Source organism: Paralichthys olivaceus, chromosome 23, assembly GCF_024713975.1.
Source record: "Paralichthys olivaceus isolate ysfri-2021 chromosome 23, ASM2471397v2, whole genome shotgun sequence".
NCBI classification, from domain to species: Eukaryota; Metazoa; Chordata; class Actinopteri; order Pleuronectiformes; family Paralichthyidae; genus Paralichthys; species Paralichthys olivaceus.
Window position 1 is genome coordinate 10,460,941 of NC_091115.1, and position 19,768 is coordinate 10,480,708.

Consider the following 19,768-nt stretch of genomic DNA (forward strand, 5'->3'; position numbering starts at 1 on the left):
CGTTTTTTCATGATTTAGAAAGCCATACTATACTATGTCGTTTTTTCATGATTTAGAAAGCCATATGTCGTTTTTTGAGATTTAGAAAGCCATACTATACTATGTTGTTTTCTCATGATTTAGAAAGCCATACTATACTATGTCGTTTTTCGGGATTTAGAAAGCCATACTATACTATGTCGTTTTTCAAGATTTTGAAAGCCATGCTATACTATGTCGTTTTTTCGAGATTTTGAAAGCCATACTATACTATGTTGTTTTTTCGAGATTTTAAAAGCCATACTATACTATGTCGTTTTTTGAGATTTAGAAAGCCATACTATACTATGTTGTTTTTTGAGATTTAGAAAGTCATACTATACTATGTCGTTTTTTCGAGATTTTGAAAGCCATACTATACTATGTTGTTTTTTCGAGATTTTAAAAGTCATACTATACTATGTCGTTTTTCGAGATTTTGAAAGCCATACTATACTATGTTGTTTTTTCGAGATTTTAAAAGTCATACTATACTATGTCGTTTTTCGAGATTTTGAAAGCCATACTATGTCGTTTTTTTTGAGATTTAGAAAGCCATACTATACTATGTCGTTTTTTCGAGATTTTGAAAGCCATACTATACTATGTCGTTTTTTCGAGATTTTAAAAGTCATACTATACTATGTCGTTTTTCGAGATTTTGAAAGCCATACTATACTATGTCGTTTTTTCGAGATTTTAAAAGCCATACTATGTCGTTTTTTCGAGATTTTGAAAGCCATACTATACTATGTCGTTTTTTCATGATTTAGAAAGCCATACTATACTATGTCGTTTTTTCATGATTTAGAAAGCCATACTATACTATGTCGTTTTTTCGAGATTTTAAAAGTCATACTATACTATGTCGTTTTTCGAGATTTAAAAAGCCATACTATACTATGTCGTTTTTTGAGATTTAGAAAGTCATACTATACTATGTTGTTTTTTCGAGATTTTAAAAGCCATACTATACTATGTCGTTTTTTGAGATTTAGAAAGTCATACTATACTATGTCGTTTTTTGAGATTTAGAAAGTCATACTATACTATGTCGTTTTTTGAGATTTAGAAAGTCATACTATACTATGTCGTTTTTTCGAGATTTTGAAAGCCATACTATACTATGTCGTTTTTTCGAGATTTTAAAAGTCATACTATACTATGTCGTTTTTCGAGATTTTGAAAGCCATACTATACTATGTTGTTTTTTCGAGATTTTAAAAGTCATACTATACTATGTCGTTTTTTTGAGATTTAGAAAGCCATACTATACTATGTCGTTTTTTCGAGATTTTGAAAGCCATACTATACTATGTCGTTTTTTCATGATTTAGAAAGCCATACTATACTATGTCGTTTTTTCGAGATTTTGAAAGCCATACTATACTATGTCGTTTTTTCGAGATTTTGAAAGCCATACTATACTATGTCGTTTTTTCGAGATTTTGAAAGCCATACTATACTATGTCGTTTTTTCGAGATTTTGAAAGCCATACTATACTATGTCGTTTTTCCATGATTTAGAAAGCCATACTATACTATGTCGTTTTTTCATGATTTAGAAAGTCATACTATACTATGTCGTTTTTTTGAGATTTAGAAAGCCATACTATACTATGTCGTTTTTTCGAGATTTTAAAAGTCATACTATACTATGTCGTTTTTCGAGATTTTGAAAGCCATACTATACTATGTTGTTTTTTCGAGATTTTAAAAGTCATACTATACTATGTCGTTTTTCCATGATTTAGAAAGCCAGTCAGGTCAGGAGTTTATGTGCTATGATGCAGAATGGTTGCGTGGCGGTGCCATGGCAATTTGTGTCCATCATCCACTGGAGGGCTTCTCTCTTCACCATAGTATGGTGAACCATCCTTTGGAATAGCTTGTGGCTGATGAATGCCCGGTGAAGTTAGTCCCCATCTCTAGGGTTTCCTGCAAAATGACAGCTCCAAGACAGAGAAATTGTGCAGAACAAACTGTGTTTCAAAGTCAGGAATTTAGAGAGTCTTACCTTTAGAGTGTTGGATGTCCCAAGTAACTGCTACAGCCTCACTAAACTCTACTAATATCTTACACTGACTTTTTTGTCTAACTAAGAAAAAAATTGATACAAAATATTGTGTGTGCAAGTCTTCTATTTACTATCTCAAAATGCGTTGGTGCTAATATGTCCTTACAACAAGCCCCTCTGTCTCCACATATAAATCTAAGTAACTCAAGTGGCAATAAAATACTTATATTTATTATTTTGGGAGCCATCTACAGAGAACCACAGTGCACAGTAAATTTCACATGTAGATAGAGATATGTAAACATAATTAAATAACCTACAGCAGCACACTGCAATAGTGCTTGCAACATTATCCACACATTTAAATAACACATTAATAAATAAATGGTTAGGCGATACAGTGTCAACATGATGGCCTCTCTATACAGTACAGTTTGGTGACAGTGCAAAAAATAAAGTTATGGACTATGTACACAGGACAGGACTAACGTTTGCTGTGAGTAAGGAGCAAAGTATATATTTTAATTCAGTGAACCAATCCCTGCTGTATTGTTACAGTACGACTTCTAATATCCCTTGGTTTCTGATACATGACAGCTATTCCCAAATGAAAGGGCTGAGCAATTTTTTGATTTTCATAACCCTAAAGAAATCTTCCAGAATGGTTTACTGCCAACGTGGCATATTAACTTCCACATCACACAAAAGTCCACTTTCATACTGGTTAACCACTGTCTTTGCCTTTTGATTCCTCCAGGAGCAGTGGGAGGCAACTACACTCTACCTTAGCTTACAAGAGGCAGTGCATTCTCATGTACTCAATATAACACCAAGCATTTTAAATTAACAAATGAAGCCAACTTACATTTCCTTCAGGTGGCTTCTGAGCCTAAATGAAGCAGGGATCAGAACAGTGCATTTTCATGGTTGCAAAACCTTAACTTCAAGTTCAAAGATGATAGGTTCATAGAGCGCCAGTCCTTTGGGCACGACGAGGGGAAAACCGATCAGGTTCAGCTCTGTTTCACCACAAATGAGTTTCCCGGATCTCGGCAATCACCTGACTGGCTCTCTGCAACGCCTGCATAAAAGGAATTTAAAAAAACACATCAGCTCTTTTCAGACATGAACCATGCAGGATGTCCACAGATTTAGGTCCAGAATTTGCCTGTAACACACAAACAACGCAGCAGGAGATTCTCTGCTCGGATGCGTTAACAACACAGAACTCTCTGGAGCGCTCAGGTGAGAGGTGGAGCAACAGGCAGGATTTAACAAATTAATTCTGCTGCAGGGATCACGTTTTTGTTTACAGCACACCAGCATTGGCTCTTATCACCTATAGATCTCTCTTGATATCTTTGTCGGCTTCTTCTCTGTGTATGGCACTGCTTTTTTTTTAATTCAGTTTTGCCTCTCTCATGTGTTACAGACATCAACACACCAAGTCCCCAGGATCTCCTACTGTGTCTTTCACTAATCGAGGAAAACTACACACCATCAAGGTGGAGTGTGTTACCTGTAGCATGTCGGCGGCCTCCTTGCGCCGCTGAGCCATATCCTCTGACTCGGTCAGCAGATCATTGAGGAGGCCAGATTTATACAGCTGGCCAACAAGCTCACTCTGGAGGCTGTCCTTCACATGGTTGACCAGGAAGTGCATCACTGCCTTCGGCACACTGCGGCACACAGAGGGAGAGGGAAAACAAATCGAACAGATGGTTGAGAACAAGGCAGCAAGACGGCCTGATGATTGTGTTGTCCCCCAGATGGAAGGGCTCAAGTTTGACCCAGCAGGTGTCTGTGGCTGTCAAGGTATCGAAGGGGGGGATAAATACGAGCTAAATACAAGATATGTAGCCTAATTGAGCTCGGGGGACCCTGCACCCTGACAATATGGTGAAAAACTTCCATATTTTCTTCTGTAAGGTCTAATTTTAAATATTACAGAAAGAAAAATAAGTGCTTATGTGTTTTCCTACATAGTCAAATTCTAACCAGTGTGAAAATAAGGAAATGGTTTAATAGGTTAAGACAATAAATTGTCTTTATTCTAAGCACATAACATTTTTAGCTCTTAGCACATTTGTTCCTACTGATGTAATTACTATAAAAAATTACTACATTCAATAATTTCTTAACAAAATCAAATTTGATGATTAGACCATGTTTGGGTTAGTTTCTTCTTTTAAAGTAATTTCCTACAACAGCTTAGGGCTGCTGTTTTTCTACTAAAATACACATTTGTGGCACTACTACGTTTTTACAGCAGTAGATTTGTTTAAGTAGGATTTAGTCAAAATTAACTACAGTGACTGTGATTATTGTGACGAAGGAAAACAAGAGTTAAATTTAATATATAAAATCTTATAAAATCTTATAAGACTTATCTATAAGGGACTTATCTATAAGGGAGTTGTCTTTATTCTAAGCACATAACATTTTTAGCTCTTAGCACAGTTGTTCCTACTGATGTAATTACTATAAAAAATTACTACATTCAATAAATTCTTAACAAAATCAAATTTGATGATTAGACCATGTTTGGGTTAGTTTCTTCTTTTAAAGTAATTTCCTACAACAGCTTAGGGCTGCTGTTTTTCTACTAAAATACACATTTGTGGCACTACTACGTTTTTACAGCAGTAGATTTGTTTAAGTAGGATTTAGTCAAAATTAACTACAGTGACTGTGATTATTGTGACGAAGGAAAACAAGAGTTAAATTTAATATATAAAATCTTATAAGACTTATCTATAAGGGAGTTGGATGACCTACCTGTCCTGAATGTTCTTGCGGACAATGAGGAAGTACGACTTGATGAGGCGTTCGATGACCTCACAGTCCCGCTGCTCACGTGAGGACAGCTTCCTGGCGACTGGCACAGGCTGGAAAGAGAAGTTGTCATCAGTCTGCGGCTGTAATCCTCATACTGGGGCATGCTAACAGGCTGAAGTTACTTTACCACATCCAGCAGGTTGACAGCTCCTTTAAGGGGGCTTCCAGGTCCAGAGCCGGGGGCGTCCTCTCCTTTCTTCAGCATCCCCCTCCAGCTGCCTGTGCCGTCCTGCTCACCCTGCGGTCCTGCTGCCGGGGCCTGAGGAGCCAAGAAGAGAAAAAAAATGGAGAAGCTGTCATCAGGAGAGGAGGGTAAGAGTATAAACATAGACTGTATATAAAGCTAGAAGACGCATCCCCATTTCCTTCCATTATCCAGAAATGAAGCCAAAATATTCTGGGTACATTTGTGCATTCAGCGCCAGAGTCTGTGCAGTGGCGATTGGGGAATAGTGCCGCTGTATCAATCCCCTACTGATACTTGCACTCAACCAATCGTGAGTCAGTCTCAGCTGTCAATCATAACGTTTCACCTTGTGTTTACAGCATCAAACATCTGGAAAAATAAACACAGATCATATCAGTGCAGACACTTAGGCTTCACTTTTGGGGAGCTGTCATGTTGCCAATCTTTATATACAGCCTATGGGTATAAAACATTCTATCCAGGTCATATGCAAGACAGCAACCACAAGTCAAACAGAGATTCCAGAAACTTTAAGCTATAGATTTAAAACTGGGCACGGTCTGTTGTCATCCTCCTAAAATATACACTTAGAGCCAACGACTTCAGTTCAAAAAGAGTAAGTGTTCAAAAGGTGTAAAAGGAAAGGAGAGAGAGGAAGGAGAAGGCTTTATGTGTGAGACAGGTGGACCAGCTTTAGGGAGAGAGACACTGCAGAGAAGGTAACAGTTGTTAATGCACGTCCACACAGACCGAGGGAAGCAATCCAAGAGCACGGCATCAGCAGACAAAGATCAAAGTGCATGCAGCCCATGCCCATCCATCCATCCACCCACCCACCCATCCATCCATCCATCCACCCATGCCCCACCACCAGCCCCACAGCCAGCCAGGCACAGAGCCAGCGAGCTGCGTACGTGCCCACCTTGGCACCATCCATGTCTGCTCCAGACGCGGGGGGCTCACCAGAAACCACAGTTGGACCAGCCGGCCCTTTGCCAACAGACTAGCAGGAATATAAGAGCAGGAGTGAAGAGAAAGAAAAAACACAGAGAGGAAATGTGGAAAGACATTTGAGGGGAGGAGACGCTCTGTGAAAACGAGAGATGGGGAGTTGTGGGATAAAATTCCTGGATAGAAACTACCCAAAGCATTTGGTCCACAGATCCTCATGCTGTGCTACGAGTGATTAACGCTTTATACTCAAGACACTGTGAATATTGGAATACACTCCTCTCTGTTATTACATTTTCAAATAAGAGTGTTTCTTTTACCTTGTCCCTGGGCACTCCAGCGGGCAACTCTCTCATCCTGTTTCTCCTTTGCTCCTAGAAACACACAAAAACAGATTTAGCTGGTTTTGGCTAAACGACCTCAACACATTGCAGATAATTTACTGAAAAACACGTAATTAAAATTCTACTTAAAAAGAGGCAATCTGAACAAGAGACTTCATCAGAACATGAAACACTAAAGAAAATTGTTTTTTCTAGGATGCATCATTCATCTTAGAAACCAGGTTGTAGAAGATGGGTTGCAATTTTAATTTCACAAAATATAATTTGAGTATATCTCAGAGATAACAGACAAGGAAGGATGATATATTCTTGATTCAGGAAAATAGATGGTGTCATAGTAACATTATGTATTAAGTCTATGTTCCCCCTGGAAGTGAATTTGCCTTTTTGGAGAAAGATGTTTGAGGGAACCACAGGGATTCTTATGAGGTGGAGATTGGAACATTCCTCTTAACTCAAAACCAGACTCATTAATAGAGGCAATGTGTAAGAATTGTCCAACTGTCAAATTCATTCTCCACAAAGGAAGAATAACCAAAGTGTGGCATCTTCCTCTGCTGTAAAAACAAGTCAATGCACTAATTCTGCCCTGCACAGATGATGTTTGGTGAATGACAATAAAGTTGTTGAACCTAAATCTTGAATCTTGTAAATTATTGATCAAAAGCAGAAATTAATTAACATTCATTCTAACAGATTATTTTCTAAGTAACATATTTTGTATTTAATTTGCTTTTGTACATTCTAATTGAATGACAGTTAATACCTTTTATATACTGGTATGTAATGCCAGGCCTGGGAACAAGCAACATCCACATCTCTTCTCTATTTATTCTGCCATTCAAATGTATGTATTGTTGTTTATTTATAGTGAGTACATACCTCTATATTGTTATTCATGACGCCACAGGCATCTGCAAAGTCTGGATGTTTGGTGTTGATGTAGGCGAGCTCAATTGCAACCAGGTTGTGGACCTGTGACAGGAAAAGAGGAAAACATCAAGTCATCAATCAGTTCAGCACAGAGATGTGAGATCACGTGAATAGAAGGTGGAAAATGCAGAGGTACCATCTCATTGGTGATGGGCAGTCTCTTCCTCAGCAGGGAGGTGACCACTTCCACAATGGCCTCGTGTAGCTTAGGGAATCTCTGCAGCTCCTGCACGACAAAAACAATATGAATGTCAGTATGTGATGGAAAAGATTACTTTCCCAGAAAAAGATGTGAGCACAGCTGATAACCTGTGTGCTGTAGTTGCTGCAGTGCTGGATGATCCTCTGCATTTCCTCGTGGACCAGCTCCACGCAGCGCAAACTGGGCTCCTCCAGGCGTTTCACCTGCTTTTTCACCAACAGCTCGAAGGAGACCTCGGGCACAAACAGCGAAGGGCGCGGGCCCTGGTGTGGGGAGCGAGCTGCAGGTTAGTGTTTGGGCAATTTGTGTTTAAAGAACTAGAACAGGCTGCATTGAGCAGAAAAGGTCCTGTTTTGTTGTTGTAACGATGTCACTCTTTATGAGATGTTGCAGCAGCACTCACGGTGGCGTTCCTTATGGCCGTCAGGATGTCTATGGTGCTGAGTCCTCCCAGAGGATCCACAGACTCCAACGTTCTGCCAAAAGTCTCGTGGAATATGTAACAAATTCTGGCTCCGCCGCACCTGAAAAACAGCAGCGGGGGATATTAGCTGTGGTGTGAAGCCTTCCTCTCCTGTCAGCTCTTCCCTCACAGCGGCTGTGCGTGCCTCAACTCACAAGTTGTGTCATATTAAATGATGAAACAAATGCAGCTATTTTGCTCATTTCTCCTGCGCTGGAGCAACAGCACCACTCTGTGGCCAACCAAGGGAAGTACGTTGGTACTCACAGCTCTGCCGTCTCGATGTACTTGGCAGTGCCCTCGATGGTGTTGCAGTATTCTGTGGCGAACTTGGTGATGAGCTGGAGCAAGGTGGCGCTCTGGTCCCCGACGGGTTCGCCATAGCTGCTGAGCAGGGACTGGTACTGGGCTGCCAACACGTTGATCCGTGCCTTCAGCTCAGGGAGACAGTCTCGGATGTGATGCATCAGTAACCTGACATTGTGACGGCAAAGGGCAGAGGGCTCAGCTTTTATGCAGATGTGTGAACTATAGTGAGGCTAAACGTCTGCTGTCTGAATGAGAGATAATAATATTCCCCTGATGGCTCATTAATGTCAGAACATTCAACACACTGATGCTGATATAACCTAATGTGTCCTGGTGTTTAAATCCATGCACATACATGTGTGTCACTCATTTTACTTTTCACACAGTCAGTGTTCAGGAAAAAAATATTCAGTGGATATTTTATGAATTTTTACTCACATATTTCAACAAAGAAATGTAACTTCATGAAACCTTCTGATCACAGTCCCAATCCAGTTCTCTTCTCAAATATAAGTTTGAATAATTAACTATGAGAAAGTCTCAGCTTGTCCAAGTTAGACTAAAATAAACTACTGAAGCACAAACATGTTGAAAATAAAAAACTTTTTCTGTCATGTGATAGAGTTATGTGATTTGTTTGATTGTTTATCAGCAGGGTTACATAAAAACTTAAGAACTCAATAGATTTTAGCAGAGATCCAGATTAAGTGGATACATTTTTTATTGCTTTCTTTATCATTGTGAGATGTGGCTTTTTTTTGACATTTTAGCCAATTTCCAAGGGAATTATTCATGAATCTTTTATGAGTGTGTACAATTTGGTGCAGATCCAAATAAAAATGTTGAATCATGCTGATTTTTTTGTGGTTTCATAAATGTGTAGTGTCGTTCTATTTTGTCATGATATCGCTTGTGGTTATATTTACCTGTTCAGGGTCCTGGCCAGGTACTTGGTTCCGTTTCTGTTGGCGAGAGACGGATATTTCTTCTGCAGGAAAGCATATTCGTCCCGGATGGCATCAGCCACAGACTTTTTATTGTTGATGTCCAACTGGCTCCTGAAGGCAACACAACATTTAGATATTTAGAGTTGGACAATTACCATAAATAATAATCAATACCATTAGTAACATCTTACATTATTGATATAAATATCATGATATCTAGTTTAATACAAGTCTGACTGATGCTGACAATAGTGAACTGCATAATACATTAAAGGAGAAGCCATTTCATATAAAACAACAACAACAACCCAGAATGTAATTACTGTGATAAAGGCAAGATGGATGGATGGATGGAGAGAGATGGATGGATGTTTATATAGTTATATACATAGTGATACATATGCCTTCAACAGCAGCATTAAAAATGTATTAAAGTACTTTCATCTCTACTGAGCCTCTCTTTTCTATTATATCTCCATCATGAGTAATGAATCATTTCATTGTATAATTATAATATATTCAGTACAGTAAACAATAAACTGCTCAGACCTGTTGACGACTCCGATCAGGCCCAGTTTGACAGGAATGACTCTGCCCATTAGAACATCCATCGCATCGGTACCAGCGTCCATCAGGTCCAGTTTGGTCACCACAGCAAGTGTCCTCCTGCCTGGTGAGTTACAGAAATGCTTACCAACACTAATCTCTTTGCCATTTATCATCAAAATCAAATACTGATGTCTTCAGTATTTGTCTCTCTCACCATCTGGGTCGACCTCCCGTGCCACCTTCAGTGCCTCCGAGGTGGCCATGTCTGTGTTGGCAGCCGTGACAGCCAGGATGATGGAGTTGGGGTTGGAGATGTGCTTCAGGATCAAATCTCTTATCTGAACCTCGATGTCCTTGGGCTGATCACCTACGGGCACCTGAAGGGGACAATAAGTCGATGGAAAAGACACAGCAGGTCTCAGCGTGATTCGTTAGAAACTGCAGCATCTCAAATGAACACACTGCACCAGAGGGCAGGAACTAATGAGGCTGGAATCAAAGCCTGTACACACCCAGAGTCTGATAGTTTGGAAGAATTCATAATTCACTGCTGTGTTCAAAAATCCAAATACACAACAGCATCAACCAGAAAGATATTAACACCAGTGACCAGACATATCTGGTAAATCCTGTCTTTTCTGTGTTTTTTTTATGCATCTTTTAAAAAGGAAATATTGTTTATCAAAGCCTCGCCTTAAGGAGGTGGAGGAGGAGGAGGAGGAGGGTGAGGGTGACGTGTGTTACCTTGGTGATTCCTGGCAGATCCACCAGTGTGAGGTTGACGACATGAGGAGAAAATATCTTCAGATGAATGGGTTCATCGCTGATCCCCTGCAGAGGAACAAAAACACAACACTTGTGTTCTTACTGTTGTATTTATCCTCTTAGAACTGATTTACAGAACAAGTTAAAAATAATTCACAAGCTGTCAGAGCACAGATTTTGCCTAATGGATGACAGTTTGGATGATGATGATATTAGATGAAACATTTAATTCCCTTGATTCTGACACTTCTGCAGAGCTCTTATCTGTGCCTCTCATTTTGCATGTGAGTCACAGAGTTAGGCATCAATTTCTCGAAACGATAAATACCCAGACATTTCTAACTACAGATATTTGCTGGTGGCTACGTGGACAGGAAACAGAGTTCGAGTTAAAGGAAACTAGGAAGATGTTAACTTGAGTTATGTTTTCAATGTTGTTTGTCTGAAAGCAGGGTTACACAAAAACTATTGAACCGGTTTTAATAAAACTTGGTTGAGGGGTGCTGAATGGGCCAAGGAAGAACCCATTAACTTTTTAGAGCAGATTTTCCCACCTTCTTTAACACTGCAAGAAAAGGCATTTTGAATTTCTTAAGAAATAGCTTCATGAAAGTGTAGTGTACTAATATCTATAGATGAATGAAATCTGGTGCAGATGCAGACAGTGATGTGGATGCATCTGGTCTGAATACATGTGTATGCATTATGGTGATAAAGTGGTTTTTATTGTTTATTTTATCCAGAGAGTTTTAAATGTAAATGAAAATGACTTTGAAACAGCTGGAACTGTTGTTAAACGACCTCTGGGGTTTTTGAATCATCTCAGAGAAATGGAGGCTTCGCTCTGTGACCTGAAAAGAAAGTAAAATATGAGGCACACACTTTAGCTAAGTGTCCTTAATGGCTACCCAGAGAAGCTGGAGGAGGGTGGGGGGCTGTGGGAAGTGTTGTGACCATGGGTTGTGACTAAAGCTGCTTTCAGACATGCACTTGTCAGAGGGGCTGTACGTGAGAACACAAATATCTGACTCAGTTGCTCTGGACACTATACGGAACTTTTCCAGCCAGCCCGCTGTGAGGGCTGTAGGGAAATGTCTGGAAAAATAACAGCGAGCGAGTTGATGATGTTTATTACAGTTATGTTTCAACCGTGTGGATGCAAAACTAGAAAAAACCCAAATTATGCAAAAAATCTTAGGATGTCACTCCATCACCTGAATGTTCCAGACATTTTCCTGTTGCTGTAAAGACGTCTGACCTGGACAACCTCCTGCTGCACTCTTCATATGTGAAACACTTGGAAAATGACCAAATCTTCGAGACAGTCTGAAAACCGCTTTGCAGATATATATATATATTAGGAAGGATTGATACTGTAAAGGGTTAGCAACTCAATCTGTTGTTTAGTGAAGGACTAGTAAGAGTAGTTCTCCTGTAGAGAACGACGTGAGTTTGTGTTTGAGGAGTTTTTGGTGTTGTTTCAATTTATAGAGGAAGCGTCTCTGTCCTCAATGACACCGACATACTTGCAGCTTCTGGTGAGGTCACACAGAGGTCATTCCACAATGTCTGTACTCAGAGAACCGTGGTTATGTAAAGATCTCCTTCTATTTGCATTTCCCTCACATTTCTAGAAGCACTTCCAAACCCCCTCTGGGTCCCAGTTATCCTGAGCTACACGCCAATAAAATGTTGCTGTGATTTTCCGCTGCGGTCTCAAACTTAAGAATCATACTGTATAAGCGCTGCTGTAAAATCTGCTGCTCTCAGCTCAGGGCAAAACTCAAACTCAAGCCTTTACTCACATTGTCAGATGTGTAACAAAAAAAAAGTTGTGTACGCTTTCATCTCACTGCGTCGGGATTATTGTAATTCTCTGAACATATGTGTTTGTCACTAATCCCTGGTTCTGCCCGCAGGTAGCCCAGAATGTACACCTAGTTTTATAAGTAAAAAAGTAAAGTAGCAGGGAACATATTTGTCATGTTCCAGCCTCCCATCATTAACTGTCAAATGAGTTAAATAGTGGCTGATTTAATATTTGGACGTGTATTTATATGTAGCTTTGAATATTATATATATATTAACTCATATCCACCGCTCGAGCCATCACTTGGTCATCAAACTGATTTTTTCATCACTGTATCATATATAATTTTTAAATGCATTGTCTTCACCATAAACTGTACATAAAGATGGACGACATGCCAGCTCCCCAAAAGTGAAACCAAAGCATCTTATTCACCCCCTGGTGGCAGACTGCAGTAAAGCTCATAAACCCCACCTCCTCTGTGTTAGTGAATGGGTAATCTTTTCAGTAAGGTTTATTTTGATTAGTTATTTGTATATAACCAAACAACGACTTTCATGTTCATACAACTACTGCTACTAATGTGATTTAGATGTAGATTAACTGAATTTACTTGGAGTAATACACTTAATAGAATTCAGCACAATTACTTAAGCTCATAATTGAAGGGTAGAGATGTGAGCCACACCTTCAATAACTCAGGTCTACTTTTAAAAACACAGAGAACATGACCTCTTCATTTTCCATCATCTCACCTTATTATTCCCCGACACTCGCTCTGTCTCATTCTCGATTTCTTGCCTGATTTCATCAAAATCTGTGTAGATCTGTGTAAAGAAAAATAAACCTTTTTTAATACAAACAAGGACAAAAGGCTGTTAATGAAACACTTAACATCTCAGAAGCACGTACCGTATTTTTTGTGTGCAGAAACTTGCCCCACTCTTCACCATCTCTACCTGTGAATCACAATAAAAGCAGGGTCACTCAGGACTCTTCACTTCAGCACTCTCTAAATGTGGAGGAATGAAGTGTTGAACTACTCTGAGCAGGCGGCTAAGCAAACACAGAAACCACTAGATGCACAATAAGGATCGACACCTGATGACAGTCTAGTCCTGTGAATAAGGCAGCAGGATTGATGGGGGTAGAACTAGGAGGCTAAATCAGGTTATTTAAAAGCTGTATAATGCACCTCTGTGAAGAACAGTGGGTTTTCACACCCTGGCATCTGCAAGTAATTAGAAAGACAGAAACAGACATTCAAAACTGACGCTGGCATCTGACGATGAGGAAAATATAGATATAGATATAAGATATTATTCAACCTGGACACCAACAGTTATAATCACATCCCCTCCTTTTGTGTGAATAACAGTCTAAATACTGTAAATATGCTCAACTAGAAGGGCACTAAGAGAGCACATAACTCTGCCAAGGCCACTGTATAAGCATATTGCATATTGAGATCAGATACATACACAGAAATGATCTGAGAACTGTTCACATTAAAAACAAAATATCCTTTCTCTGACATAGCTGAAAGGAATATTTGTTTCCGTATAGTAGCTGAATCAAGACCCCCCCATAAAAATATAAATTTTGATTTAAAAAAATCTGGATCCTGATCCAGACCAAATTTCCCCTGTTCATAGATATTAGCACACAGCAATTTCTTTAGATCTTTGCATTATTTCTCACAATGTTAAAGAAAGTGAAAAACAAATCCTGGATCCACCCCCTGATCCAGATCTGCATCCAGATTTAATGAGTTCTTCCCTGAGCCATACCACATCCTTCTACCCAGTTTCATGGTAATCCATCCACTACTTGTCGTGTAATTCTGATAACTCACAAACAAACAAACGCAGGCAGATGTAAACATAACCTCCTTGGTGGAGATTCTGATATTTAAGCATCCGACCTGCTTGGTGGAGTCATGGCAGTGAAACCCTGCTGAGGTCAGAGGGATGCTGGTACATACCGCTGTCGTCATTTTTCCTGGCATCTCCAGGATCCACGTGGACCAGCTGGAGGATGAGGGGTCGCCGGGTGACAACGCCAGTCCCACGAGGAAGGAGGTCCCTGCCCACCAGGCTCTCCAGCACAGAGCTCTTACCACTGCTCTGCAGACCCAGAATAAAGAGGGAGACAGGGATTAGATACTGAGGTCATGTGGTGCGTCGTTTGAGAAACCCCAGTCACGCCAACCACCACGAGTCTGTTCGTCACCTTACAATAAAGGTCCTTGGAGTGGACAAAAGGTCTAACTCAAACGTTTAAAGTTTAATGACACTTATCATGGACGATTGATTATTAACTTTAATTTCCTCCAAACACATAAACAAGTAAGAGTCAAATCTTGTGAAACTTGACATGCTGACAGTGGGAGTCACCATGAACAAGAGAGAGGTGAAATATCTGTGTCACCTTTCAAGGATTAAAAAAATTATATATATATATTTAATATGACCAAGTTCTGAGTTCCATAATGAAAAAGTTCCCTTTAATTTTCTAAAATTAAAAACATTCTGTAAAATCTTCAGAAACTTGACATACTGACAGTGGGAGTCACCATGAACAAGAGAGAGGTGAAATATCTGTCACCTTTCAAGGATTAAAAAAAATTATATATATATATATTTAATATGACCAAGGTCTGAGTTTCATAATGAAAAAGTTCCCTTTAATTTTCTAAAATTAAAAACATTCTGTAAAATCTTCTGAAACTTGACATGCTGACAGCAGGGGTCACAATGAACAAGAGTGAGGCAATTTATTTGTGAAACCTCTCAAGGATTTATTTTAAATAACATTTAACAAGAGCAAGTTATGAGGGCCATAATGAAACAGTAGCCAACTTTCTTCTTGAAAAAAACATTCACATGAGAGTCCATTATACTTGTTGTCTTGTGTGGAAATCACCGCAGTGATTAGATGAGGGAGAAACCAGGGGCTTCATCTATCAACACCAGGGATAGAGGCTGCACAGCCTCATTGCACCTGTCTGTTCCTCTGGCACTGACCTGGTTTAGTCAACAGAGGTGAGTGTGTAGATGAAGCTCTGAGAATAGCAGTGATTGAGAATGATCAAAATAGATTTCAGTGCCTCTGCCAGAGCTGACTGCAGATGAGCTTTGCAGCAGTGTGGTTCAAAGTGCAGCTCAGTGTGTAGTTCAGTGTGTAGTTCAGTGTGTAGTTCAGTGTGTAGTTCAGTGTGTGGTGTGGTTCAATGTTTAGTTCAGTGTGTGGTGTGGTTCACTGTGGTCCAGCAGAGCTTCCTGGGTAACAACCATCTCACACAGCCTCTAGTTCCCCTTGGTGTCTGTATATGTAGCATGCTAGTGGAGTATCAACAGCTAGCGTAGTTACCTTCATTCACACCTGCATTAAAGCTAGCTTATCAAGCTAGCATGGCGGCTAAATGATTAACGCACACACGCCCAGCGTCTTACCTGAGTCCCGACCACTGCAATCTGCGGCAGCTGGATGATGTCCGCCCCCACCGTGTTGAACACGTCCTGCAGCTTGTTTATCACCGGGATGAGAGCCTCCATGTTTGCGCTGCACCAAACAAATCGCAAACAGCGGCTAGTTTCGTGATGGAGCCAAAGTCATTCAATGTCCCACCGACAACACCATTGCAGCGACACGCACAGGCTGGAGGAGAGGCGCAGTGTCTCAGTGTGCTGCTGGGAGGTGTAGTTCTCCTGCGGCAGAGAGCTACAGCTCAAACAGAGGGGGTAACTACAAAATGGCGGCTATGGGAAATATCGCGATATTGTGTGACCTCGCGCATGCGTCATGCGGTGTCGGTGACAGGCTAGTTTGGTTTTTAGCAGCTCGGTCAGGCTTCACCTTAACTTGTAAACTTACCTCCTGTTTTTCACTCATCAGGTGATTCAGCTGTGGATAATTCGTGAACGCCTTCGCCAAGCCACCATGTTACAGTTCCTGGTGAGTTCAATCAACATCGTCAGTCAAAGTATCGATGTTTTCCGGGTCTATTGAAAGATGTCAGCGAAGCTAGCTTAGCAAGTGTGTTAGCATAATGGAAACTGTGTCAGTAGACTTAACCATTACTTTTCTTGATAATTTAAGTTGTCAGTTTCAGTAAACTGTTCAAAATGAACCAACACTAAGTTAACACTTTATTACTACGTTAAGTGAACGCGAACACACGTGTGAAGGTGATGTTTATCATTAGATCTCATTCATGACATTTGTTTTGTTCTCATCCTCAGGCTGGCTTCACTCTGGGGAATGTTGTGGGGATGTACCTCGCTCAGAACTATGATGTAAGTCTGTCTGATTTGAATCTGTATTAATGAACCTTCACAATTACAGGTCAATAAGTTAAAGAAGTGCTCTGCTTATCTCACTGTCCCACCCCACTCCAGTTCAAACTACACTCAGTTAGAACGAATGCTTGCTATAGTCTGGTTTGAATCTCATCCTTTAAAGTGTTATTGTTGCATGAGGTTCAGTGAGGTGTTCTTTCAATAGCTGGGTGTTGTTTGGAGATCCAGTCAGGGGTGTGGCTGGAGCCAATCCCAGCTGTCAATGAACCAGATACACAGGTTGTCAGTCTGTCACACGACAAACAATATAGAGACTCACATTGTTACTTACAGTCAATTTATAATCTTTAATTACCCTAACCCCAATATGTGTGTTTTTGGACTGAGGGAGGACGCTGAAGCATCGTGAGAAAACCCATGCAGACTCAGGGAGAACATGCAAACTGAATCAGGATTATTTATATGAGATGTTCACCACTGAGCCACCCTTTCTTAGACATATTGGAGATGTTAGTTATACCTCAGTATAATGCAGTACAGTGTAAAACTGTTTCTGAAACTGTTACAACAAAAACATTATACCCTTCACGATTTAATACATTGTTTTAGGGAGATATACCTAACGAACTGATACCAACCAAATTTGTACTGTTTTTTTCCTAGGTCCCAAACATAGCCAAGAAAATTGATGCCTTCAAGAAAGACGTGGAGGCCAAGAAGAAGCCTCCAGAGTGAGCAAAGCTGCACCATGAGGGAAAGAAGAACAGATTGACTCTGTAGAGCAACTATTTATTTTACAGGGTTGAGATATAATGAGTGTACATTTGTTGAAAGGACTGATAATATATGTATGATAATATCAACAGTGCCTGGAATAGTATTTGCTTCCATTAGTTTTATAGGCACTTTCTCATTGTAGCCTATTTTCGTAAGATAAATTGTGCAAAGAGTGGATTTAAATAACATAACTAGTAGGATCACCTTATGTCAGGTATCTACCATGGCTTTCTGGCCTTTTTGTTATGTTTTGACTGACATTACATTACTATCTTCATGTAAGGTGGACAAAATTAATCTAAATAATCAAATTAATATTTCATGAGTGTGCATTTGCTCTTTTTGTGTTGAATTTAATGACATTTAAGGAGATTCTTTCACAAAGCTTTCAAATTGTCAAAAACAGCTGCCAGACTTTTTATGATGTTTGTGTAAACACAATTCTGAATCAGTCATTTTACAATAAAGCTGATGATAAAGAATTGAAGTCCTTGTGGAATAAGTTTTGTTTATTGGTAAGATTTCGCTGATGCCCTGATGATGCATTACATTAGTTCCAGCTGGGGTGTCATAACAAATGTGTCCAATAGATGGTGGCATTATCAAGGTATTAACATGTAAGTGGCAATTTAATCCTGATGAGAAGCAAAACAGCTTTTCACCTTTGGCAAAATTATAAACTACTTTTTCTTCTTCCGTTTTGTTCCCTTCTTCTTCCCTTTCTTTTTTTTGTTTGCATTTGGCCACCCAAAGCCTCTGAATCCCAGACAGTCCACTGCATTGTGGGAGATGTAGTAGATGTTCTCCCTGGCTGCTGGACTTAAGATGTCCCCCTCTGTCTTGGTGGTCTTGGCACTGGACGACCGCTTTTTAGGCGTTTTTAGACCACCGGTCTTTTTGGCAGGTCTAGAACTGTGGGACCTTGATTTCCTGGATTTGGTGGGCTTTGAAGAAAACATAAGAAATGTACTTGTGTGGATCCTTCACAGAGACCATATCGAGTAGTTTACATTGAAACATTACTTTACAAAGGAGAAACAAAAAAAGTTAAATATACTTTACCATAGTGAAAAACGTCAAGGTTACTTCCAGTCTGATAAGGTTTTCTACCCATCTGCAAAATAAAATACAAATACTATTGAATGCTCTAATTAGAATCACATAACACAGAATTGTTTAGATAAACAAGATGCTTTAGTAACAAACAAATTAAGAGTATATTCATGTATCTTACCAGCTCTGGACTTGGCACCGTTGTAAGTGGCAACTGAATGGCTTCAACTTCGACAGTGCTGACCCATCTGTTTACATTCTGTCGTCATAGTGACAGAGTGGACTCGCTCATGAATGACGGGGGTTGGCCTCGTTCACGTGCCTGTAAAGTCCACATCCACAACAAGGCAAGTCTTCAAATACAAAAACATTAAACTTAACTACAAATTACAGATAAAATAAATCAAAAAGCATCTTTAGGTTTTTTTATTTTTTTTATTTTTAGTGCAGTCAGTTTAACCATTTGTCAAGATAATCGTTTTCAGATTCTTTGGCAGCTCCCACCTAAATCTCCTGACTTTAAAAAACACTTTCATTCACATTGTAGTGAAGTGTGGTTTTGACATTATTGTAGCGTTTAAATACATTCAGCAAATGTAAAAAAACTCACGCAGAAGCTCTTGACTCAGTCATGCATAAATATCCACAAGTGTGCACATACTGTAAGAATAAATCCAATATGGACCTACAAAGATCTCAGTTGTGAACAAAACAGACACAGCCTACAATAAATATTCAGTTTGTCTGACTTCGAATTTCACAATCAAAGTGTCGATTTACTGCGCAAGCAGTAGTTGGTATTAAAGACCAGTTTTTTTTGTTTAAAAAAGCCTCTGGTGCAGCATCACAATAAAGTCTTTGTGTAAACTGATAATGGTGGAAAATAAAGTGGTGACTGTCACACCAGTAGAGCAGTTCAGTGGTACTGAAATTGTATTAACTAAAGTAAGAACCATCCTTCCTGCCAGTTCTCCAATAGTTACTGAACTTAAGTACTTTTTTTGCACATGATGTATGTATGTATTAATAATGCATGTGTACTTTACTTGAGTAGATTTAAGTACTTTTCACTGTTGATCCCCTGTCAGCAAATATCTGTACTTTCAACCCAACTATAGATGTACAATCCATTGCATTACTTGTCTTTTCCTTATTTAAAAGTATCAATATCGATAAGAAAGTGACCAATCTGATTGGGCAGGTAACATTAGACCCCGCCTTCTGCAGCGCCAGCATCAATGGTGCAGAAACACAGCCGAGGCTTATCCATGATGATGTTACATTAGGGAAAAGGGTTCACTCGG

The 19,768-nt window shown here is 39.7% G+C and overlaps 3 protein-coding genes and 1 long non-coding RNA gene across 7 annotated transcripts in view; 2 read left to right on the forward strand and 2 right to left on the reverse strand.

The window, feature by feature from the left end:
- LOC138406757 (uncharacterized) overlaps positions 1-3,607 on the forward strand; it is a 26,989-nt gene extending 23,382 nt beyond the window's left edge. Inside the window, exon 4 of the long non-coding RNA XR_011240130.1 lies at positions 3,468-3,607. This is a non-coding gene — a long non-coding RNA (uncharacterized lncRNA). The remainder of the gene's footprint in view (positions 1-3,467) is intronic.
- Positions 2,245-16,046, reverse strand: LOC109632845 (dynamin-1-like protein). 4 transcript variants are annotated; one of them, XM_020092336.2, is made up of 19 exons: positions 15,789-16,046; positions 14,318-14,459; positions 13,246-13,292; positions 13,089-13,160; positions 10,503-10,589; positions 9,973-10,135; positions 9,759-9,879; positions 9,189-9,320; positions 8,221-8,427; positions 7,894-8,014; positions 7,598-7,753; positions 7,425-7,514; positions 7,238-7,330; positions 6,332-6,385; positions 5,983-6,063; positions 5,001-5,132; positions 4,814-4,923; positions 3,555-3,714; positions 2,245-3,116 (listed from the first exon to the last, which is right to left on the reverse strand). In XM_020092336.2, exons 1-19 carry the CDS (start codon positions 15,888-15,890, stop codon positions 3,060-3,062), a joined length of 2,127 nt encoding a protein of 708 aa, XP_019947895.1. In that variant the 5' UTR covers positions 15,891-16,046; the 3' UTR covers positions 2,245-3,059. The 4 variants fall into 4 exon arrangements, with proteins under 4 accessions (XP_019947895.1, XP_069375764.1, XP_019947897.1 ...); XM_069519663.1 differs by having other exon boundaries at positions 13,246-13,288; positions 14,314-14,459; XM_020092338.2 differs by lacking the exon at positions 5,983-6,063.
- Positions 16,047-16,110: 64 nt separating this feature from the next.
- On the forward strand, positions 16,111-17,898 carry stmp1 (short transmembrane mitochondrial protein 1). The gene is made up of 3 exons (XM_020092340.2): positions 16,111-16,290; positions 16,578-16,631; positions 17,298-17,898. The coding sequence occupies exons 1-3, from the start codon at positions 16,276-16,278 to the stop codon at positions 17,367-17,369; spliced, it is 141 nt and encodes a 46-aa protein (XP_019947899.1). The 5' UTR covers positions 16,111-16,275; the 3' UTR covers positions 17,370-17,898.
- On the reverse strand, positions 17,436-18,782 carry LOC109632847 (small lysine-rich protein 1). The gene is made up of 3 exons (XM_020092341.2): positions 18,646-18,782; positions 18,474-18,525; positions 17,436-18,355 (listed from the first exon to the last, which is right to left on the reverse strand). Exons 2-3 carry the CDS (start codon positions 18,474-18,476, stop codon positions 18,092-18,094), a joined length of 267 nt encoding a protein of 88 aa, XP_019947900.2. The 5' UTR covers positions 18,477-18,525; positions 18,646-18,782; the 3' UTR covers positions 17,436-18,091.
- Between the last annotated feature and the right edge of the window lie 986 nt (positions 18,783-19,768).

Excerpts from the sequence above, each read along its gene's own strand:
- LOC109632845 (XM_020092336.2), bottom strand. The coding sequence starts at position 15,890 with ATGGAGGCTCTCATCCCGGTGATAAACAAGCTGCAGGACGTGTTCAAC. Across the intron at positions 10,136-10,502 it reads ATCTGCCAGGAATCACCAAG|GTGCCCGTAGGTGATCAGCC; the intron begins GTAACACACGTC and ends TGTCCCCTTCAG. Across the intron at positions 3,715-4,813 it reads CGCAAGAACATTCAGGACAG|TGTGCCGAAGGCAGTGATGC; the intron begins GTAGGTCATCCA and ends TGTGTGCCGCAG.
- stmp1 (XM_020092340.2), top strand. Across the intron at positions 16,632-17,297 it reads ACCTCGCTCAGAACTATGAT|GTCCCAAACATAGCCAAGAA; the intron begins GTAAGTCTGTCT and ends TTTTTTTCCTAG.